The sequence below is a fragment of the Trachemys scripta genome, chromosome 2 (assembly GCF_013100865.1).
Source record: "Trachemys scripta elegans isolate TJP31775 chromosome 2, CAS_Tse_1.0, whole genome shotgun sequence".
NCBI classification, from domain to species: Eukaryota; Metazoa; Chordata; order Testudines; family Emydidae; genus Trachemys; species Trachemys scripta.
Genome location: NC_048299.1, coordinates 238037013 through 238060066, shown reverse-complemented (window position 1 = coordinate 238060066; position 23054 = coordinate 238037013). Strand labels below are relative to the sequence as shown.

The following is a 23054-nucleotide window of genomic DNA, read 5'->3' as shown; positions in this document are numbered from 1 at the left end:
CGGCAGTCCTTCTCCGTGGGGTACTGGGCGTATAGCTGATGGAATGTTTGGATAATGCACAGTCCACTTTTTCTTCTTTGACACACCTTTCCCAACTGGAGGCACCATGCAGAAGTAACAATTGCTGGTACGATCTGTTGGCTCTCTCCAAATCATTGGCACTGCAAAAGGCATAGATTTCCTTTTCCTGTTCAACCACTGGCGAAGATTTGTTGCACAAGTGTTGCAGCATATGTGTGGGGCCCACCTCTTGTCCTGATCTCCAATTTTGCAGCCAAAAGAAAGGTGATAGGCTTTCTTAACCATAGTGGTTATACTGCGCTTTTGTGATGCAAAAGTCACTTCACCATAAACATAGCGGAAGTTATCTGCACTGTTCACACAAGTACGAGGCATCTCTGCTCACTTTGGCTAAACAAAAATGTGTCCCTTTGCAAAATCAAACACTGACAAATAAGAGAGCACGACACTGTATGATTTCTAGAGCTGATATAGGGCAATTTGTTCAGCAGAGTGATGTAAGATTAGTTAGGATTGCATCATCCATGACTTCTAGGAATAACATGATGCAATTCATATCATGTATGACGCAATACCAGCTTCAGATTGCATCATTCAGTGTTTTGCCTAAAAAGCAAGTACTGTCCAAACCCAGTCATAGATTTATTCATAGATCCAATCAAAGATATATTTTAGTCATTTCTGGTTTAAATTGAGATCCCTTCCCTTTATAACTCACTTATCCTCCGCCATTCCCAAGTCAAGGGTCGTATATACTGACCCAATAGCATATCTTAAAAACTAGAGCCAATCAACAATTTTAAGCATCATTTTCATTCTCAGTGACCCAAAATTAGTAAAGTTTGACTACATTTATTTCAGAAGCATTTTGGCTGTAGAGCAGTGTAATCAAAGAAGAAACAATGTAAGGCACTACCATCATTATTTTATAGAGTTTAGATGATCTAATGGTCCCTTCTGTCCTTCGTCTGACCCGTCATTAAATATTGAGCTCAATAACTTGGATTATGAGAAGCATTTCAGTCCTCAGGAGACTAAACTATTGTGTGCTACAGGCACAGAACAGGATAGACTGAGGCACCATCAATGCCCTAGGCCCCTGTAACAGCAGGCAATTGATTAGGTGAGATATGTACAGACGATCTCTGCAGGCAATCCACACTCCATGCTGCAGATCAAGATGGAAACCCATCCAAGATCCCTGCCAATCTGACCTGGATAAAAATTCTTTTTTCAACCTCAAATCTGGAGATTAGTTTGAGCATGTGAGCAAGACACACCAGCCAACCATCCGAGAAAGAGGATTCTCTGTACGACCTCAAAGCACTGGTTCACACCAATTGATGTCCTGTCCCATCTTGAGCCAATCCCTGATGCTTAAGAGGGGGCAAACAAAAAAACTAGCCCCACCCCAAAAAAACCAACCCCAACCCAGAATATTTAATTTGGCTAATTGTTCACTGGGTTGGGGGGGGTGGAATTCCCTCCTGATTCCTGCAGATGAATGACTGAAGCCGGGGACTTGATTATACTCAGTCTTAATACCGAGCTGTAAATATTATGAGCACATTAAGGGCAATGCAGAGCTCCCGTTCTCCCTATGGCCCATGAAGGAAGAATGAAAAGGGGGATTCAGACTCCAATACCAGAAGGAACCACCACAACCATCCAGCCCAAGCTCCTGCATACTTAGGACATAGAATTTCTCCCAGAAGATGGATTAACGCATATATTTTAGAAAGATATCTAATCTCATTTTAAAGACTTCAAGCAATCCTGAGTCCACCAGCTTCCCGGTAAACTGTCCTGATAGTCAAACACTCTTACTGCCAGGAAAGTGCATCTTATTTCAACACTGAATTTGTCTAATTACAAATTCCAGCCATTAGATTTCTGTTATGCCTTAGTCAGCGGGTTTGAAAAGCCTCCCACATTATTAGATACATTTTCCACACATTAAGTATCTAGATAGAGTGAGATCAGATGAATAGTTTGAACACGTTTAACTTTATATCCTAAATCATGCTTTCTACTCGCTGGATTATTTTCAACTCTTTCCAGTATTTCCAAATCCTTCTTGAAGGGTAGACATCAGAATTAACCAATGCTGTGCACAGAGGCAAGAACACTTCCCTTTTTCTACTTGATAACCCCCTTTTTATACGTCCAAAAAAATCACATTAGCCCTTTTCACCAGAGCATTTAACTGAGATCTCATATTGAGGCAGTTCTCTACAATGACCCTCCTAAATGCTTTTCCAAGTCACTGTTTTCCAAGACACCATCTCCCACCCTGTAGGCATAGCCTGCATTCTTTATTCCCAGACGTAGTACCTTGCATTTGACCATATTAAAATATATTTTATTGGATTGTGACCATTTAACCAGGCAATTCAGCTCACTCTGTAACAGTAACCTGTCCTTCTCATTATTTAGTACTCCACTAATCTGTGTGTCTTCTGCAAACCTAACTGCCAAAGGTTTTATATCATTGTTTAGATCACTGATAAAATATTATATAGCTCTGAACCAAGAACAGTTCCCTGGAGAACCCTGTTAGAAACAGTCCATCACTGATGACTCCAATAACAACTACACGTTGAGATTTATCAGTGAACCAGTTTGTAATCCATCTAATGTGTGTCCTGTTAGTTTCATATCATGTATATTTTTAAATCAAAATGTCACATGGTATTAAATCAAATGCCTTGGACAAATCGTATAATATACACCTCTACCCACATATAACACTGTCCTCGGGAGCCAAAAAAATGTTACCGCGTTATAGGTGAAACCGCATTATATTGAACTTGCTTTGATCCACCGGAGGGTGTATAACTGCTTTACCACGTTATATCTGAATTCATGTTATATCGGGTCACGTTATATCGGAGTAGAGGTGTATCGACACATTTGCCTTTATCAACTAGAACTGTAATTTTTTTTTTTTTTTTTTTAAACGAGAAAGAGAAAGACAACAGGTTTGTTTGGCAAGATCTACCTTCCATGAAACCATGCTGACCGGCATGAATTATATTTTTAAACTTCAAATTCTCTGTTAACCATTTTAGCTGTGATCACAAGATCACCTGGTGTGGGGAGAGTACTGAGTTGATGGTTGGTGGTGTATACACATGCATAAACTTTGAAATTTTGCTTTGACACCAAAACACCATTGCATCCCTGAATTTAAACAATAGATTAATTAGTTAATGGGTTCTACAGTATCCTAAAAGAACATGAGGTGAGATATGGAAAAAAGAGTCTTAATAAAAGAAAAGTTATCCAGCCATATTTACTAGCAGAATAATATAGCCAGCAGGCAAGTTCCTGGTTGAACTAAGTTGAGCATTTCTTGTTCCTCTTCTGTTAAAATTTGCTTCCTGGCACCGAATTCAGAATAAACAGAGTGTTGCAAGTCTGATAATGAACAGGTTACCACAATCAATGATAACAAAATATCGGCCCATCAATTTTATCTGCCCTGAGCAATTAGGCTGCTGCTAACAGTAGTTCCCAAACAAGTGGTTTATGCTTGTGGCTTATGAAGAGCTGGTTGACTCTCTTGCTTGTTACTAGCTGCTAAACTGCATTACAGAGATAGCAAAAATATATATGAAATACATGTAAAAGTCATAATAAAATAAGCAATTGCTATAGCTCACATAGGAATGTTTGCAATTGCTAGCAGAAGAGGATGTGGGACGTATGACAGCATATGAGCAGGGAAGTGGTCAGCAAGACATTTATTCTATTAGTGATCTAGGTTATAAAAAGGTTTGGTGATCCCTTTAATAGATATGACAAACATAGGCATATGTTTGAGACTACTGCATCAAATTTATAAATGTTATCTATACCTCTGTGAGCCAGGGAATGCATGCTGGATGACTGGGGAGGGTTACCAAGCTCTATCTAGGAGAGGGGTGGGCAAACTATGGCCCTTGAGCTGCGTCCGGCCCACCAGCTGTTTTAAACCGTCGCCGAACCCCCATTGGGGAGCAGGGTCTGGGGCTTGCCCTGCTTCAGCGCTCCAGCCAGGGAGCAGGGTTGGGGGCCGCTCCGCGCAGCTCCTGGAAGCAGCAGCATGTCCCCTCTTCAGCTCCTATGCTCCTAGAGACAGCCAGGGGGCCTCCGCTCAGCACGCTGCCCCTGTCCCAAGCACCACCGGGAATCATGGGAGCTGCAGCAGCAGCGCCTGTGGACAGGACGGCACGCAGCAGAGCTGCCTGGCCACACCTCTGTATAGGAGTCAGTGGGGAGACATGCCACTGCTTCCAGGAGCTGCCTGAGATAAGCCCCACCTGGAGCCTGCACCCCTGAGCCCCCCCCTGCACCCCAACCCCCTGCCCCAGCCCTGATCCCCCTCCCGCCCTCCAAACCCCTCAGTCCCAGCCCAAAGCACCCTCCTGGACCCCAAAACCCTCATCCCCAGCCCCACCCCAGAGCCTGCACCTGCAGCTGGAGCCCTCACCCCCCTCATGCCCCATCCTCTGCCTCAGCCCAGAACCCCCTCCCGCACCCTGCAGTCCTCATTTCTGGCCCCATCCCAGAGCCCGCACCCCCAACCAGAGCCTATACCTCCTCCCACACCTGGAGCCCCCTCCCATGCTCCCAACCCCTTGGCTCCACCCCCAGTCCGGAGCACCCTCCTGTACCCCAAACCCCTCATCCCTGGCCCCATCCCAAAGCCCGCACCCCCAGCTGGAACCTTCACCCACTCTCACATTCCAACCCACTGCCTGGAGCCCCCTCCCACACCCTGAACTCTTCATTCTTGGCCCCGGAGCCCACACCCCCAGCCAGAGCCCTCACCCCCTCCCCCAATTTCGTGAGCATTCATGGCCCGCCATACAATTTCCATACCCAGATGTGGCCCTCGGGCCAAAAAGTTTGCCTGCTAGGAACTAGAATCAAGGGGGGAATTTCTGCAGATGCTGGGACAGGTAAATAAATTGAGAGAAGTACCACCCTTTTGGGTGAATTGCATATACTGATACAGACCAGGTTCAAGAGACCCAGGAAACAAAGAAAGAGCTTGTGGTATTAAGAGCCAGCATGAACTGACTGGGGGAGGGGCTCATTTTGATCCAGCAAACTGACGTGCCTTTTTAACCAAGAGGGGAAAAAACTCTGCTGAAGGGTTTGAAGAACTGGAACCTGATAAGGTCTCTACAGTAAAGATGATTGATAGCTAGTAAGCTCACACACGCATTTAGACTTTTTGTTGCTTAAGATATGTTTTCTCTGTAATGCTTCTGTCCTAAAAATAAACAAACGGTGCTCTGCGTAAGGCTGTTTGGTCCCTGGTGAACCAGTGTATTTGCCCTTGATAGAGCAAGTGTGAAACTGCAGATGCTGAGCTAGGTCAGACCTGCTGTGATAATCAATGAATTGCCAGGGGCTTCAACCTAAAGCCCTGGTCTGGAGGGAGAGGGATGTAGGTTCCTGCCCAGAGAGAGGTGACTGTTAGAGGCCCAACACCTAAGGGGGCATTCCTTGAGCAGATCACGGAGAGAGTCAGAGGTGCAGTTACCTGAAATTATGACACAATGTGGTAGTGGAACAAGCAACAGCCGCCGCCTTGTCTTCTGGTAACCTATACTGCTTCTTCCATCTGCTGCTGTCCTTGCCACCTAATGATGACTAAGGCTGCGACTCTGTCATGGAGGTCACGGATTCCTTGATTTTCCATGACCTCTGTGACTTCTGAAGCGGCCGGGGCTGCCCGAGCAGCTCAAGCAGCTCCTGGGTCAGTCACACCAGCCGCTGCTGGGGCAGTCTCAGGCCACACCTCCCCCACAGCAGAAGTGTGGGTGTGGGAGGGGGTTCAGGGTTGGGGATTGGGGTACAAGAGGGGGTGAGGGCTCTGGGCAGAGCTTACCTTGGGGGGGGCTCCCCAGAAGCAGCAACATGTCCCACCATCGACTCGTAGCTCTGCAAGCTGTCTCAGCCCACAGGCACTGCCCCCATAGCTTCCATTAGCAGCGGTTCCCGGCCAATGGGAGCTGTGGAGCTGGCAGCGTGTGGAGCTAGGAGCTTAGGGCGGGACATGTCGCCACTTTCGAGAAGCCGGGTAGGGAGCCTGCCAGCCCCATCAATCCCTCCCTCCCCAGCATCAACAGGGGTCCTGGGCTGCTCCCACCTGAGAACCCGCGGCACCCCCCTGATTGCCCCCTGAGCATCTGCGCCCCCCGTGCACTCGTGGTGCCCCATGCTGCTGTCCCCTCCAAGCGCTCTCCAGACTGCCCCCACGCGCATCCAGGCAACCCCCCGGGCCACCCCTGCCAAAGACCTGCGGCCTCCCCTCCAGTGCACCCTCCCCACCCCCACAAGCATCCACGGCCTCGCACGTGCACCCGCAGCACTCCCAAGATTTAGTCAGGGGTATAGTACAAGTCATGGGCAAGTCACGGGCTGTGAATTTTTGTTTACTGCCCATGACTTTTACTAAAAATACCCATTGACTAAAACATAGCCTTACTGATGGCACAGAAAGCATCTTCCATAAAAGCTAGGGCTTCCCTTTACGGTAGGGGTTTTCAAAGATCCTCAGAACAGTTTTTTTATTTTTTTAACTTTTAAACATAAAAAAAATTAAAAGTCCAAGACTAATCTACTGCCATGGATATGAAGTATAGTGAATCAAAACTGGATTCCACAATGCCTAAAAAGGATTCTGTCAAGACTGAAAACTGAAAGGACAGTTTCACTTTCTGATTCCAGTGTATTAGTACCATGCTGTCTGGGTTCACAAAGCTATAAGGATATAGATAATTTTAAATCCATTTGATATATTTACAATATGAAAAAAAAATTAGAAAAAAAAACCCTTACCTTTTCTAACAGTTAAAAATAACCTGCAACCACCAAACATGGGATTTAACCTAAAAGGATTATATCCTTTTAAAATTACAGAAATTTTTTGTAAATTACTCGTCTATTACAAGACACAGACAAAATACAGAAACCCAGGATATCAATATTAAAATTCTGAATCAGACTTGCAGCAGTTAGGTCAGCAATGTAGTTGGATTTTATTAATCAAAATTCTGTGTGTAGTCTGGCAGTGGAGCATAAAAATATGCAAACATACTAGGAACACTTCCATTTTAATAAGTTCACATGCAGGAGTAACAGGGCCTGTGGAGCTACTGTGTACCTGCAACAAAACCTCTCAAATGTTCTCTCATTTCAGTCCTAAAGTTATCTATGTTCCACACAAATGTAGTGTCCCCTAACTTTTATTGCTGAACATTATTTACATCAAAAATAAAGAATCATGACATTGAAGTAACAGAGTTATTTATGCTAGTAAACGAATCCTGCAGCATTTTAAATTTCCTGAATATATTTTAGGCCCTCATTTTGGGTCTTGTCAAACATTTGGGCTTTGGTAGATCAAAAGGCTGAAGCTGCAATTCTCATTAACATCTACAAATCAGCCCCATACTAAGAAAACCCTCAAATACAAACCCAACAAGTTAGAGGAATATAAATGAAAAGTATCAGAGGGGTACCATGTTAATCTGTATCCACAAAAACAACAAGGAGTCCGGTGGCACCTTAAAGACTAACAGATTTCTTTGGGCATAAGGTTTCATGGGTAAAAAACCTATTTCTTCAAATGCATGGCAGATGCATCTGAAGAAATGGGTTTTTTACTATGAAAGCTTATGCCTGTATAAATGAAAAGTTTACTCACATGCCAAGCTCCACCAGGTGGTCCTTTGCCAAGCACTATATGTGGGATATAATGATGCTGTTCTAGCTTCCAGTGCAGAACAGGTGGGTAATCATAGCCAAAGTCAGCATCTGGATGAAGCAGTGTATCAAAAAGTACTGCAACTGGATTGGAAGAACGTCCTTCAAGACTTTCAGACAAGTATTCTAAATCCTATATTAAGAAGAAGAAAGATTTCCTTGTTGATGCAACTGTTACCATGCAGTATAGTTTTAAAAAAAGATAAAGGACAGTTCCTCTTAATTAGGGATGGCTGTATTCCCAAGAAGAGTCAACTCTAATAACATAAATTAGGATTGTACTCATTGTTTGAACATAAAGAAAAATTAATAACTTTTAAAGTTACCAGTTAAATCCTATTAATAAAAGGACAAGTCAGTCATATTTTTAAAGAATAGAGGTTACCATTAAATGAACAGGTTCCCTAAATCACACTCTCCATCATTGTGTGGTTATACTTACTCCCCCACTGTGGAGGGGTTGGACTAAATGACTTCTATCATGTCAAGAGGTCAGCCTCCTGTATGAATGGCTATTCCCAAATTTATTTCAATACTATTTATTCTTTTTTACTAGTCTTTTTAGATTAATTAGAAACTATTTTACAATGTAGTTAAAGTGCTGCCGCAGCAAAGGACCCTCCTTAAAGCACTGCCGCAGCAGCGCTTTAACATCATTGCCCCTTTTGCCCGCCTTGGGCCACCAACTGGGGGAGGGGGGTGGGTGCAGGTGCCCTGGGGCTGGTGATTTAAAAGGGCCTAGGGATCGAAGCCACCCCTGTTGCTACCGCGGCAGCGGCCAGAGCCCCGGGCCCTTTAAATCACCGCTGGAGCCCCAGGCTGACACCCAGCCCTGCCCATTCTGCCTGAGGCCCCGCCCCTTCTGGGGGCCCAGAGCTGAGCCCCCATACCAGTAAGTACTTAATGTTACTTTCACCCCTGCATCCTACAAATATTTATATTCTTTTTTCAGCATCCACCTAACTGCTATGTCTTCAACGCCAGAAACATCAGCTTAGCAAAGGACTTTGCAACTAACCAAAAGAAAAACTAAGACTTTAGACACCATTTTGTTGACAAGGCAAGGAGACATTTTATTCTCCAAAATCAGATTGAAGCCCCATGGGTGCAAAGTCACAAATACACAGCATTTATAGCCAGCAGCAAAGACAAATTCCTTTCCTGCCAAAATCAAACCTGGATTCATTGAGGCCTACAAAGTTGGCACCTGAGTGATGTTAAAAACAAACAAACTACTTCATAGTTCAAATTTTCCAATTTTATTTCCTCTACCCAGATTATTTCTCCCTCCCTATATTAGATGAATTAATACACTGTTACAGTGAAATATACATACCAGTACATGACTAAGAGCCCAGTAACTTACTTATTGATGGACATAGTGCATACCATTAAATTAAATTCAGACTATAAATAAGCAGATGTAAAGAGCACTTACTTTGAGATGAATAATTTTACAGCATAACTGAAATTAGCCCAGTAAATTCAGTGTTATTTTTGTGCAAGTGAAGATGCTGAATGTTGATTAACAACTTGTTAAATATTTTAATTGTGACTGGATAAAGTATGCTGGATCTCCATAAAGTAGCTTTCTTAAATTTCTGAATTAATAATTATCACTTATTTAGCAGTTTACACATTCAAACCCCTTTACAAATATGATCTTCATTTTACAGGTGAAAAAATGGAGGGAGAGAGATCAGGTGACTTGCTCAAGACCACAGTGGGAATTGCTGGCTCCCACTACTATGCTTATACCGTGCCTTCCTCGAGGAGTAATAGTGTAGGTCTTGAAGAATTCTTTGCTGGTTAAGAGCATGCCAATGGCATTACATGTCTTAAATGACTATAAAGGATCTTAAGAAGCTCATAAAAGGAAACAAAGTGTTTATTAGTTTCGTCTGTTAAAGGAAAACAACTGGATGAAGTGTTAGTGAAAACTTACTTGGTCAACAATAGAGAGATGTCTAGCTTCTTCTAATTTACTATGCAAAATGGGATTTGGATGTACAGCTTCAGGAGACAAATATGGCCTGTACCCAGACAGCATGTAAGAAAGACAAATTCCCGAAGGTCCATTCCCTATTAAAAACAAAAGTTAAAGCATTTTAAACATTTTAAGAAGTCTTATTACAACAGCTAAGGTTTGTATATTACCACAGAAGTAGTAAAATTATTATATTGTAGCAATGTCCCCAAATGTGCTATGCATATAGCATACTATCCCTACTCAGAAAAACGTACAGGCTAAAATCTTCACATTACAATCCTAGCATGGGGGACCTTTTCAAAAACAACCCTGCAGAATACTTTTTGGGTAGTGGGGGAGAATAGTTGATTAAAAAGAGAAGAGTAGGAGTATTCTGAGCAAGACACGAGAAGTCATTCTTCCGCTCTACTTTGCACTGGTTAGGCCTCAACTGGAGTATTGTGTCCAGTTCTGGGCACCGCATTTCAAGAAAGATGTGGAGAAATTGGAGAGGGTCCAGAGAAGAGCAACAAGAATGATTAAAGGTCTAGAGAACATGACCTATGAAGGAAGGCTGAAAGAATTGGGTTTGTTTAGTTTGGAAAAGAGAAAACTGAGAGGGGACATGATAGCAGTTTTCAGGTATCTAAAAAGGTGTCATAAGGAGGAGGGAGAAAACTTGTTCACCTTAGCCTCTAAGGATAGAACAAGAAGCAATGGGTTTAAACTGCAGCAAGGGAGGTTTAGGTTGGACATTAGGAAAAAGTTCCTAACTGTCAGGGCAGTTAAACACTGGAATAAATTGCCTAGGGAGGTTGTGGAATCTCCATCTCTGGAGATATTTATTTAAGAGTAGGTTAGATAAATATCTATCAGGGATGGTCTAAGACAGTATTTGGTCCTGCCATGAGGGCAGGGGACTAGACTCGATGATCTCTCGAGGACCCTTCCAGTCCTAGAATCTATGAATACAAACATGATATTTAAGCCAGTCTCAAACTTTTTGGGGTGGGGGGAACTCCTGATAAAGCACAAGTTACGAAAATTTAAAACCAGAAGTATGCCAGTGTAGGTCAATGTAGGGCTGATTAAAATAAAAAACTCGGTCACTCAAAATATAACACAATATACATCCAATCTGGCAACAGAATTTGATAGACAGTGAGTTTTGTCTACTTGCCCTTCTTTCTATGGTTAGCGAAGCCATTTAGTGATGACAAATATGAACTGGTTTGAAAAAGAGTAGAAAAGGAGCGCACCACAAAATGTGACAATATCAGAACAAAGGTGTCAATTGCAAGTTCAATTGCATCAACTTTCGAGCTGATTTATAAGACATTTCTGCTTTGTCAATACTATAACTAGTAGAATCAGTAGAACTGATTACAGCGGAGTTGTTGGAGAATTGGTTACAATAGGAGAGAAAATTGCAAAGTGGATGGGATTTAAGTGTCTCTGTAATCAAGTTAAACATCAGAGCCAGTCAACTACTACATGCATCGCCAGTACCCAGCACTATAGGACCTTGATTTGGTTGTCATCTAAACATTAGCATAATACACTATACACACAGAAATACTATGTTAAAAGAACATTACTAAGTTTGCAAAGTCAACCCTTAAAAGTTATGAGAAGCCAGAATTACGGTTGCCTATGCAACCTTAATTTGGTCCCCTATGCATGATATAGTCTCTAATTACATATTTTTTCCACAGCATCCCTGCCTCATCTAGTATATAGAATGGATGGTGCTCATTTAATGAGCAACTATTCAATATTTTGTTTTATCCTCATTGTTCAATATTGCCCTTATTTACTGTACACTATTCCAACTTTACTCTGAAGACAGAATTGTTAGTTTCCTCATGGATATTATAATGAGTGCCTTATAAATGCCCAAGTGCTTCACATTTAGATCCACTGCACAGACCTCTGCCACTTACGCTAATAGAGTAACTGACAGCAATAAAAGATGAGTAGTATCGGCCTATAATTAAATAATAAACCTGGTTACGGAGACACTCTGAGATTTCATCTACACTACAAGAATGTCCCCCATGACTGGGTCAAAGATTTAACCAATTACAGGGAAAACAAAGTCCTGCGCACAACATAACACAACTGGGCCCCCTGACTTTATTAACATTGTAATGTAGATGGGCCTCGGATGATTTTCTGATCAAATGGTTTTAAATAAAATATATATTTTTAGATGGTAAGCTCTTCAGGGCAGGAATCACATTTTTCTACAGTGCCTACCATAATGGGGCCCTGATCCTCATTGGGGCATCTAGGTATTACTGCAGTATAAATAAATAATATACATTTTAATTTTAAACTACAACCACCCCTTCATCTAGTTATATAAATATTGGCTGATTGCATAATGGTAGAAGTGGGTCTTGGTCAACAGTAATCTATGAAAAAAGAACCCTCACTATCATAAATTAAGACACTGTAGTGCAAATAGCCATCTTTGTGAACCAATGAATGTAAAAGCAGTTATTGCAAACATTGTTTTTTGGATGAGAACTTAAGGGAACTTGTGTTTACAGGAGAATGAACTGCATTCTGGACAAAACAGACTGAGTTCAAAAGCTAAGGTGTTTGTTTAGCACAGGAAGTATCCAAGATCTGGGGGGACGGGAGGACTATCTTGAACTTTGGCATTTGCAGAAACTTGTTAAAATAAATCAAATTCAAAAGTGTTCTGTTCCCTCCCAATCTCTTGGGGATCAGGAACAGGATGAAGTATAGAAATTGGTTTCTCCATGAGTGGAGAACCATCTCTATTGTCCCAATCTGAAGGAGGAGAAATATTGCCTCACTTATATTTATATGTTAAATTCAATGATAAAATAAGGTAAACGTACCTGTTCTGATTAATTCTATTTAGTATGTGTCTTGGACTTTGTCCATCACCCAGCAGTAGTAATCTTTGATGTTACTTTTAATGAAAGTAGGTGCAAAGTTTTCAGACAGAAGCATGATTTTCAAATTGATGGTGTCCCTTTAGCGATATTTTAGAAACATTTATTGAAAGACTTTTCCCCAGTAAAACACTTTTTACAACAAGAGGGAGTTTGTTAAATGAAGATTTGTTTAATCTTCTGAGTTTTTCCTCTCTCTTTACCTTTCTTCTACTTAATAAATGCCAAATAAATATTTGTATTTCGCAACACACTAGCAAAACCAAGTCCTGGCTACAAAACTGTGAACACGAAGCACTACTAATACTGTGGCAGCAAAGAATAAAAAATGAGTAACTTAAAAGTAAGTTACCCTAAAAAAATCTCTCCAAGTCCCAACAGCACTATTTACCTTAGTAAGTACTATCTGCATGAATAAGGATTTGCAGGATCAAGTCCTAAATTACACACAAGATAGGGAAAGATGACAGACAAAGGTCAGGGGAGATTAAGGGAAGGACAATATAAGGTCAAGATAATTGTGTAATGAATACATCATATTAGTCGTTTAATTACTAAATTTGTGCAGTGGGAAGACACTAAGGCTATGTCTACACTTGCAGAGTTTTTGCGCTATCAGTTTCACTGGTGATAGGGAACCAGTAAAAGAAAGGCGCTGGTTTGTGTTCTCACTTACTTCCACAGGCATCAGATCATGTTCACATTTGCAGCACTTCCATCGTGGATGAGAGCAGCACACTGAGGGCAGCTATCCCACAGTGCAGCTCTCTCCATTTTGAGGATAGGTCTTGAGGGAAGGGGGGGGGGGATCGTGGGGCATTCTGGGTCCCTGCACAGCCTCCTCTCCCCAAACACTGATCAGCTGCAGTAGCTCAGCATTGCTCCAAGCAGGGTACCATTTGCCCCGGGGAGCAGCCATTGTCACCAGGCCAGATAAGTGAGCACTTGCCAAGAAAACAGGAAGGGGAGTTTCAAAGTTCCCAGGGCTTTACAGGGGGAGGGGCGGACATCTGTTTACCTGGCATCAGAGCAGCAGAGCTGCTGGCCAGAGTGGTCACCTAGGCACTGTGTGATATCCTCTGGAGGCTAAAACCTGTGTAAACAGGAAGAACGTTTCTTCACTTGCACATCACTGCAAAAGCTTGTGCCCCCCAGCCCTGGCCCGACTCCGCCCCCTCCCTGCCCCTATTGGATCCCTCCCCAAATCCACGCCCTGGTCCCGCCTCTTCCCCAAGCGTGCTGCATTCCTCCTCCTCGCCCCTCCCTCCCAGGCTTGCCGTGCAAAACAGCTGTTTCACGGCGCAAGTGCTGGGAGGGAGGGGAGAGAAGCAGGACACGGTGGCCGCTCAGGGGAGGAGGCAGAGCGGAGGTAGAGGTGAGCTGGAAAGGGGGGGGGGGGGCGGGGAGCTGCCAGTGGGTGCTCTGCGCCCACCAATTTTTCTCCGTGGGTGCTCCAGCCCCAGAGCACCCACAGAGTCAGCACCTATGCACAAAAGTATCACCAGTAAGAACTGTATGCCTCTCATGGAGGTGGTTTTCTGTTTGCGATAAAACTTCTGTGTTTCACCGCAAAAAATCATTGGCAAGTGTAGATGCTCCCATGTTTTTTGTGCAAAAAAGGGACTTTTTGCACTTTAAATGGCAAGTGTAGACATGCTCTAACATTGGGAAGCTAAAAGAACAATGGGCCATGAATGAGGGATGGGAAGGAAGACTGGGAGATTACATGGCATACATGATGAAGGAGATCATTTCAGTCACAAGAGGTAGCACAGAAGAAAGCATAGAGGCACTTGGAAAAAGATCAAGATGAAATACAGTGAACAAATTTGCCATTCTTTTATTCTGTCTTACTAAAGTATTATTTCGATTTTTTTTTAAGACTTCTTATTGGAACAGGTGCATATTAGGGCTAATAGGCTGTCCACTGAGGGGATCAAGTTATAAGATTTCCAGTTCTAAAATACAGGATTAAAAAAAGTGTTCGGACATATTTGGGATAAAAACGTTTATTTTTCACTGGAAGAAGTCATGGCTGCTGCATTTGATGTGGGCAAGTAGAGGAGTTCTGAAGGCAGCAGCAGTACTTAGCACAGGTATTTGCATAATGCACAATTATTGAAAACCAGTGCAAGTTTTGAATCAGGAACCATATGGCAGTTCTGGACTATGACTAGTAGAAATGCCAGGACACCATCTCTTCCTGCAAGGTATGAAACTCACCATAGCAATAGAAGCCTCTGTCATCTCCAGGTTAACATATTCTTATGGGCACTGTGTTTGGCTAATAATGATCCATCAGATGAGATAGAATTCAGCACCTTGCTTTGACAATTCAGCAGTTGAGGAGGATCCCAGAACTCAAGCTCCAGCCCAAGCCTGGATATCTACACTGCAACTGTATGGCCCCATAGCCTGAGTCAGCTGACATGGGCCAGCCACAGGTGTTTTATTGCAGTATGGACATATCCACAGGATCCACTCCTGAAGAATTTATTTCTTCTAGCAGTTTGTCATTTGGCAACCTTTATAGTACAAGCCTTTAATAAACTGTTTTATCAAGTCTACAGTTTAACAACTTAAACTGATTATCTTGTGAAGAATCAGTTTTATGGTGTGATGATTTTAATTGCTAACAGCACCTAGACACTATAATGATTGCTGTTTCAGAAAAAAAGTATGAATAAATACAGTTCAGGATGGATTAAAAAAAATCAGTGATTTAAAATAAACACAAATTGAATTTTTAAAATTGAAACTAGATACAAAAAATTAAGCAGTATATGTTTTCTGCCAAAGTTTTGAAGAAAATCAAACAGGTTGAAGTCGCTGGCTAGGCACCTGGAACCAGTCTACTGAAGTGCTAAAACAGCTTTTGACAGCTGTAGGCTCTTCTGGAGGTACAGAGAGAATATTTTCTTCATTAATTTCAGTTAGTTGAGTTCCATGATTAGTTCAAAGCTAAAAACCAACAGATGTTGACAAAGCAGGAAAGCTTGTTTTCTCTTCCAATCTAATAAACAAACTATTTATAAATAATAAATTTTATTTATTTATTTATTATAAACTGGGGGGAGGGGTAGCTCAGTGGTTTGAGCATTGGCCTGCTAAACCCAGGGTTGAGAGTTCAATCCTTGAGGGGGCCACTTAGGGATCTGGGGCAAAAATAAGTACTTGGTCCTGCTAGTGAAGGCAGGGGGCTGGACTCGATGACCTTCCAGTTCTATGAGATAGGTGTATATCTCCATATTTTTTTTTTTTTATTTTAAACTAGGTGTGAGAGGATGAGCTCTACTAGTTCTGAAGTATCAAAGGACATGACGACAAGAAACAATCCGTTGAATTCACTAACTGCAGATATTGCTTCCTTAGTTTAATAAATCAGTTAGTTTTAAATGCAAAACATGTTAGTTGCAAAACCATGTTAGGAGAATAAGTAAAAAGTAAAATGCAAAACATGATTAAAAATCAATTTTAATTGATTCCTGCTTGCTGATTTAAATGATGATTACAGAGAGTAAAATAATCAATTTTGATTTAAATCAATCCACCCTGATACAGTTATTGAGACATTATAAGTCTAACTGTACTGTACACAAATTGTCTAACTGTAATGTTTGCATCTTCCAATCTAATCCATTCAAACAAAGCCTTCCCCGTGCCCAGTCTTAATGACATAAGTAGGACTTCATGCAGGCATAAGGGTATGTTCAAGTATATCAGATTGCAGAATTGAGGCCTAAATCTCTACTGAACTCAAATCTGGTATCTGCCAACAAACTCATCATCCACGTCCGAACATTGCTGCCTCAACATCTTCCATTAAAATAAGCATTTTCAGTTCAAATACATTTCAATGATAACCAGTCATTTGACTTAATGACAACATGATGGTAATACTGTTAACTATACTAATTGTATCAATCTAATAAACACCTTCACCTTGGAGATGGGTTATCATTTGGCAAACATCAACTTATTTAATTATAAATGGATTTGCATTCCTGGTTCTTAAAAAGTAATGGTAGTGCCAGAGAACACAAAATAATCTCTGGAAATAACTCACCTATTATTACTATTGGCACAGTCAGGAGCGGGTCCCCAGTCAGAGTGGTTTCTTCTAGTAAGGGCATTCTTTTATCTTTCCTCCCAAGGTTGTCACCAAAATGCTGCACTAAGGAGCTCAAAAGTTGTCCTTCGCTTTCAGGGCCACTGTAATTTCTATTTGAGAAAAAACATCAATTGAGCATTACAGCACATTCTTCAAAAATTAAGTCGCTATTGGAACATTGCCTTAAAACTGTCGAAATGATAAAAAACTTTGATTGCATTACGCAAAAGTAAAAACAAACACTAATCAGTTCACATACAGAATTTTATTCTTCAGTATAACTTTTCCCACACCGAATATTGCTTCTTTGCTACAATAATGGGGAAAAAATATTTCCTCCAAAAAAGACCACAAAAGGATACAGGCGGCAAAAGAAAAGGACCTGCAGAATATAATCTAATGTGTGTCTCATTCAAATTCAGTGTCTGATTATAAATCTAGTGATTTAAACTATTGCTTTCCCCACACCCTTTTTATACCTCAAATGTAATAAGTATTTGGTTCTTGGCAATAACTGCCTACCAGGCTTTCAGCAATGCCAAAGCTTAGGTCAGACATTTATCAACCTATAAATATGATATTTAATTACAAAGGTTTTTTCCCCTAAATTGGTCAAAAAATTAAATGCAATACTTTCCAAAGTTTTACTAGACATGTAATTGATAAATTACTTACATCTGGGGTAATTTATATTCAAATTACAACTCCAGTTCAATGCAAAAATACCTTATTAAAAATAATTAACAGACTCTCTAATGAACTCACAGATGTTCTGAGTTGAACAAGAACAATGTCAATAGACTGTTTCTGCCAAATTCACTCCCAATAATATATAATCCCTTTAGATTCAAAAATTCACTATTTGTTTTACAGTGGCCAAGTGTGAGATAACTACCTCAAAATAGGTCCTTGTCCCAAGAAGTTTATAGACTACTTGGATTTCTGTTAGATTAAACAAATCATTAAGCACCGTACAAACTCCTCTCTTCAAATCATTTTGTGGTGTTAATGGACCACATTCTTTATTGGTATATCTAAAAGGACACTGGCAGGTTAAAAGTAATCTAAAAATCAAGTTCTTACCTATTGTAGGGCACTTCGGATTATTTATACTATGAAATCATTTAAAAATGTAATTCACTTTTATAGGACTGTGTTTAAGGACAAGGACACCAAAACTTCAGTATTACCCCTTCCCAATCAGGCAGGTACTCCCAGATATTTTAAGTGAATAAAGTTGCTGACTAATTAAACCATATCCATTGTCTCCTGTCTTTCTTCCGGCATGGCTGGACAATGCTAGTAAGTGCCTCTCCACCTATTTTCCCCAGAAACTGGAGTAAAGAGGTTCACTGTCTTACTGAGTCTACTAAAACTGACAATTACTGTTATTGTATCACTAGCCTACTGTGATGATAGTTATTTGCTTCCTTAAAAAAATGCTTTTTTCCATTTCACTCAGCTTGAAAAGTAAAAATAGATTAGTTTCATCTCACTCCTCCTCCAACAGCATATTTGTTCTCAAATGAACTTGCATAGTTCTGCAAAGTTTGATTTCCAAGCACTGTAGCAGACTCAGTTTAAACAAATAACTTTATATTGGAATATTTAAAAGGAAAATCATGAGAATATTTTTACTAATTTTAAATGTTGCAAAAACCTGTTTTTACACATCTAAATTGTGCACCTAAATCAACCAGCAGTGTCTCTTTAAATCTAACTATTCTTTGTCTCCCCTATTATGTTCTTGGCATCCATAATGTTAAAAGTAATAAGGTGTCACTGAGACGTGTTTGTGTGCATATTAAGTGCATAACATATTCTTTAGTTAGGCAGCAGTATCTTGTATACAGATACTCTTCTCTAAGATTCAAATATACTGCACTGTACCATTTGGTTTGAAGTTCTAAGTTCCCAGCCAAAATTGAAGGACTGCGGTGTCCTTGACCATGTGGATTCTTCTGTAGTAGGATGCAACACCATATATTCACTGTGTTTATCCCATGATAGAAACTATCTGAGATGCGTTTCTTCTTGATTCTTTATCAGCCAGGTAACACAGAACAGTACATTAAAATTAAACTAAAAGCACTGTTCTTTAAGTATTTAACTGAATCCAACTTTTAATTTATATCCTAAAGAAAAAATCTTCGTTAACTTTGAGTTAAGACTGTAGGACTGCACCAGCACAAACCACGAAAAGGAAAAAAAAGCAGCTAAACAACTCAACACATTACCGACACTCCACTCATCAGTTCCCTTTTCCAATTAACTCTGTCCAACCACACTCCATATATCTCCATCCACATCTCGAGGAACCAACATGTAGCCTAATGGCAACCATACACATAATAAACCTACACATACACATAATATGTAGATTTCTACTCTAATTCCTACCTAACAAATAAAACCAAATTCAAAGCATTCCTGCTAACCTTCTCTCTGCAAAATTTCATTCAACCCCTTAGAATCCCCAAAGCCTTTCTCCTCACATCCCCACTCACACCCAGATTCCTCTCTCCCCCTTACAGCCCTACCTGGGATATCAGAAGTAGTTGATGGATATGATCAGTCAATTACAAAGGCTCAAAAATCTGATTAAAAGAAAATAATTGAGATTAACTGTGAAATTTCAAAAGTGATCTGCATCTGGTCTGCAGCATTATTTGAACATAAAAGACACATTTGGAGTTTGTAGGGACTATGAATGTTTAGCTAGAGGTACCAAAAGAAATGTGAAGAAAACATGATAAATTCAAAAGTGGGCCAATTAAAAATGTATCCTCTACTTAAGTTAGTATATGTGATTAAAATATTACATAGAAAATTACTTTGTTCTCTGAAGAGTTATCGTGTCAGGTCCAGAGACTAAGTTTAATCATTACAATGTGAAACAGCAATTTTAGTCCTACTTTAAGTGAAAATCTCAATGAGGTCTTAACTATGGAGTTACTAATGCCATCTTCTTTCTAATCTTAAACCAAATATGAACGCAAAACCCAAAACAATTTTTCTGTAACAAGGATAACACATCATTGTAGCCTTGGTAGACAACTTTGGGAGTGGGGGAGATTTGCTAACATGACTATGGCTCTTATCCTGAATAACTACAAGTGGGCACAACGGTTTGTCAGTTACAGAGTCAGGGCCAAATAATGTTATCATGGTCATAACAAAGGCATCTGATAGTATGTTTTCTTCAGATAACCAAATTTAAAATTAGCTTCCTTATTTATTGCAAGCTAATACTTTTAGGTTTTTTTGTTTTGATTTTTTAGTTATCAGTGCAGAAAAATTGTCAGGGAAAAAGTTAGATTTTCTATTATTTATATATAATCTAAGTCAAGATTTTTTTTCCAGACCAAATAATATCAAATTCTTCTGTAGCATCTATCATTTAACTGGCCGCGGCATGATTTTGTAGGAAGCATGCCTTACACAATGCTATAAATTTTAAAATAGTGAAAACTTAATTTAAGCCACCCTTTCTTCAATAGACAATTTCCAATTTTAAGTGATTCCTATTCCAGTACAATTTTTAGAAAAATACTTCTGCTAAGCCCACCCTTGGGTGGGAGATAAAATACAGGTTTTACTCTCCACTAAAATATAGGCTCAAATTTAAATTTTGTAAAAACAAGCTTTTAAAAATGTTAACACCAATAAAAATGTTTTTAAAACAAATGTCCACTGAAAATAGTTGTTCATTAAAGAAAATCCCATTCAGTGTTTGAAACCCAGACACTGAAGTACTAAGAACCCAGAAATAAAAGGGAGAATCAACAAATGTGAAACCTACTTCACTAATTTTCACTGTCCAAGTTGAAACAGAAGAGAAGTATACAAACAGCATAAGTAGTGACTAGTATAATTTTTTCCCACCTTTCAATTCTTTCACTTTTAATCTAAAGTGCTAAAGTAATAAGTAAACAAATGTTTGTTTATAACAGGATTTCTAAGTTGACAGTGTCTCAGTCCATTCAAAGTTTAAGACTACAAGAATACCGCACATTAATTTTTCCAACACCCATAGTAATTATTATAATCCCTACTTTACAGTTGAGTAAATGCACCAAAACCTTGTGCACACTGAGCCAAAGGCACTACAGCCTGGTCTAAATTGAGCTTTTTCTTACAATCTCTCACCGTCTAGACATGCTCTTGAACAAGGTTAAATGACAGGGCTGTAGAAACATCAGCAGTCAGTCTACACTAATGCGCTCACCACTGCTAGCACCAGTGAAGTTACAATGGAGAGAGAAGCTTGAGAATAAAGCTCAGTGCAGACAGAGCTAGAGTTTAAGTGATTTGTCCAATCACACAATTTCTGTGGCACATTCAGGAACAGAAACTAGATCTCCCGACTCCCAGTCCTATGCTTTAACCACTAGATATATTTTTCCATATATACAAGACAAAATAGGAGTAGGGGTGGACAACAAATAGCTCCCTAAAAAAACAACAATACTTTATGGTTAAAAAACTACAATGAGCGCCAAATATTCAGCAAAACACTCTGAAATTGCATCCTTAAAAATAGCATGCAGTTATTTTCTGCACACAATCTTAGGCAAGCCCATTTTTGTGTACATATTTGACCATGTGTGATTCCACAACCAGAAGAGCCCCCACATCCTTCCATTGCTCCCTATTCCTGTCCCCCCACAGCTGTCTCCTCCCACCCCATTCGGCTCATACTCCATCCCTGTTCCTTCACCTCCATACCCATACCCACATCACAGCCATTCCTGTCACAACACCATCTCCCTGCTCCCTACCTGCAAGGTGGTCTTTCCCCTTGCAACCCCACCTACCCGCCCCAACACACATCACAGCCATTCCCTTCACAACCCCACCATCCTGCCCCCCCCCCACTACTCTCATCACAGGCCTTCTTGACCCTGACATCCCACCCCTTCACCACCATCACAGCCATTCCCCTGGTGACCCTACCTCCCCGCCATCCACATCTCTACCCTGATCGTGGCCATTCTCTTTGCAACACCCTCATCCTCCCCACCTCTACCCGCATCACTGTCATTCCCCTTGCGACCCCATTCCCCCACACACCCATCCCCATCACAACCATTGCCTTTGTGACCCCACCTCCCTGCCCCCCACCTTTACCCCATCATGATAATTCTCCCCACCTCCTCACCTCCCTGCCCCTCCACCCTCCATTACTGCCATTCCCCTGGCAACCCCACCAACCTGCCCCCCCATCCATCATGGCCATTCCCTTCACAACCCCACCTTAACCCCCACCCCCCCTACCCTTATCACAGCCCTTCGTGACTCCACCATCGCCCCCCCCCCACCACAGCCATTCCCCTGGGGACCCCACATCTACCCCCATCACGGCCAAACCCTTCGCAAACCCCCATCTTCTCCCCCGGATACACCCCTACCCACATCACGGCCATTCCCCTGGGGATCCCACTGCCCCACCCCCATCAGGGCCATTGCCCTCGCGACCGCAGCATCTCTCCCCGCGTGTCCCCCCCACCCCTCGCGCTTCCCCGGCCTCTCTCAACCGGCAGCGGGACTCGGCGTGCGGCTTCCGCACGGGGGCGGGCAGGCGCCTGGCCCCACAGACCGGCGGCCCCACGGCCGCCCCCCGGGGATTCACCTGAAGTGGCGGGCCAGGGAGCAGCGGCAGCACCACACCGGCATGGGCGGGCGGGCGCGGGGAGCCGGCTGGCGGCTGAGCTGAGCGGCGGCGGGTCCGGGCTGCGCTGCGCTGCTCCGCCTCCTCCCGCTGCCGCCGCCGCCGCACTGGGGCCCGGCTGGCTCGGTGCCTCCTCCCCGCCCGCCGGCCTCAGGTCACACGGGGGAGGAGCCGGAACCGGCGGGGATGGGGACGCGCCTGGGCGGGGACTGTGGATACGCGGCGGAGAGAGAGAGAGAGAGAGAGAAAGCGGGAGGGGGCCGGGCCACGGCAGGCGACGCGCAAGAGCCTGATCGCGGGCTACAGCCGGGGTTAGGATGGGAGGTGATGGAGCCTCGGAAAAGGGGTATTGAGCATCACGGCCTGTGCGGGTGAACAGCCCCAGCACCACAGCCCTGGGCGAGCTCGTCCCTACGACCCGTCACAGCCCCAGGCCTTCTCCCACCCTGGCCCCAGACAGCAACACGCCCCAACCCCTTCCTTCTTCCACCCTGTCCCTAAACAGCAACTCCCCCATAGCCCCTTCTTCCACCCTGCCCCCAAACAGCAACTCCCCCATAGCCCCTTCTTCCACCCTGCCCCTAAACA

The 23054-nt window shown here is 42.2% G+C and overlaps 1 protein-coding gene across 1 annotated transcript in view; it reads right to left on the bottom strand.

Annotated features, from left to right (window-relative positions):
• OSGIN2 (oxidative stress induced growth inhibitor family member 2) overlaps positions 1 to 22582 on the bottom strand; it is a 36216-nt gene extending 13634 nt beyond the window's left edge. The window contains exons 1-4 of the mRNA XM_034763236.1: positions 22428 to 22582; positions 16751 to 16905; positions 9731 to 9867; positions 7727 to 7918 (exon numbers count right to left, since the gene is read on the bottom strand). Of these exons, the coding sequence (XP_034619127.1) occupies positions 7727 to 7918; positions 9731 to 9867; positions 16751 to 16905; positions 22428 to 22471 (528 nt within the window). The 5' untranslated portion in view covers positions 22472 to 22582. The remainder of the gene's footprint in view (positions 1 to 7726; positions 7919 to 9730; positions 9868 to 16750; positions 16906 to 22427) is intronic.
• Between the last annotated feature and the right edge of the window lie 472 nt (positions 22583 to 23054).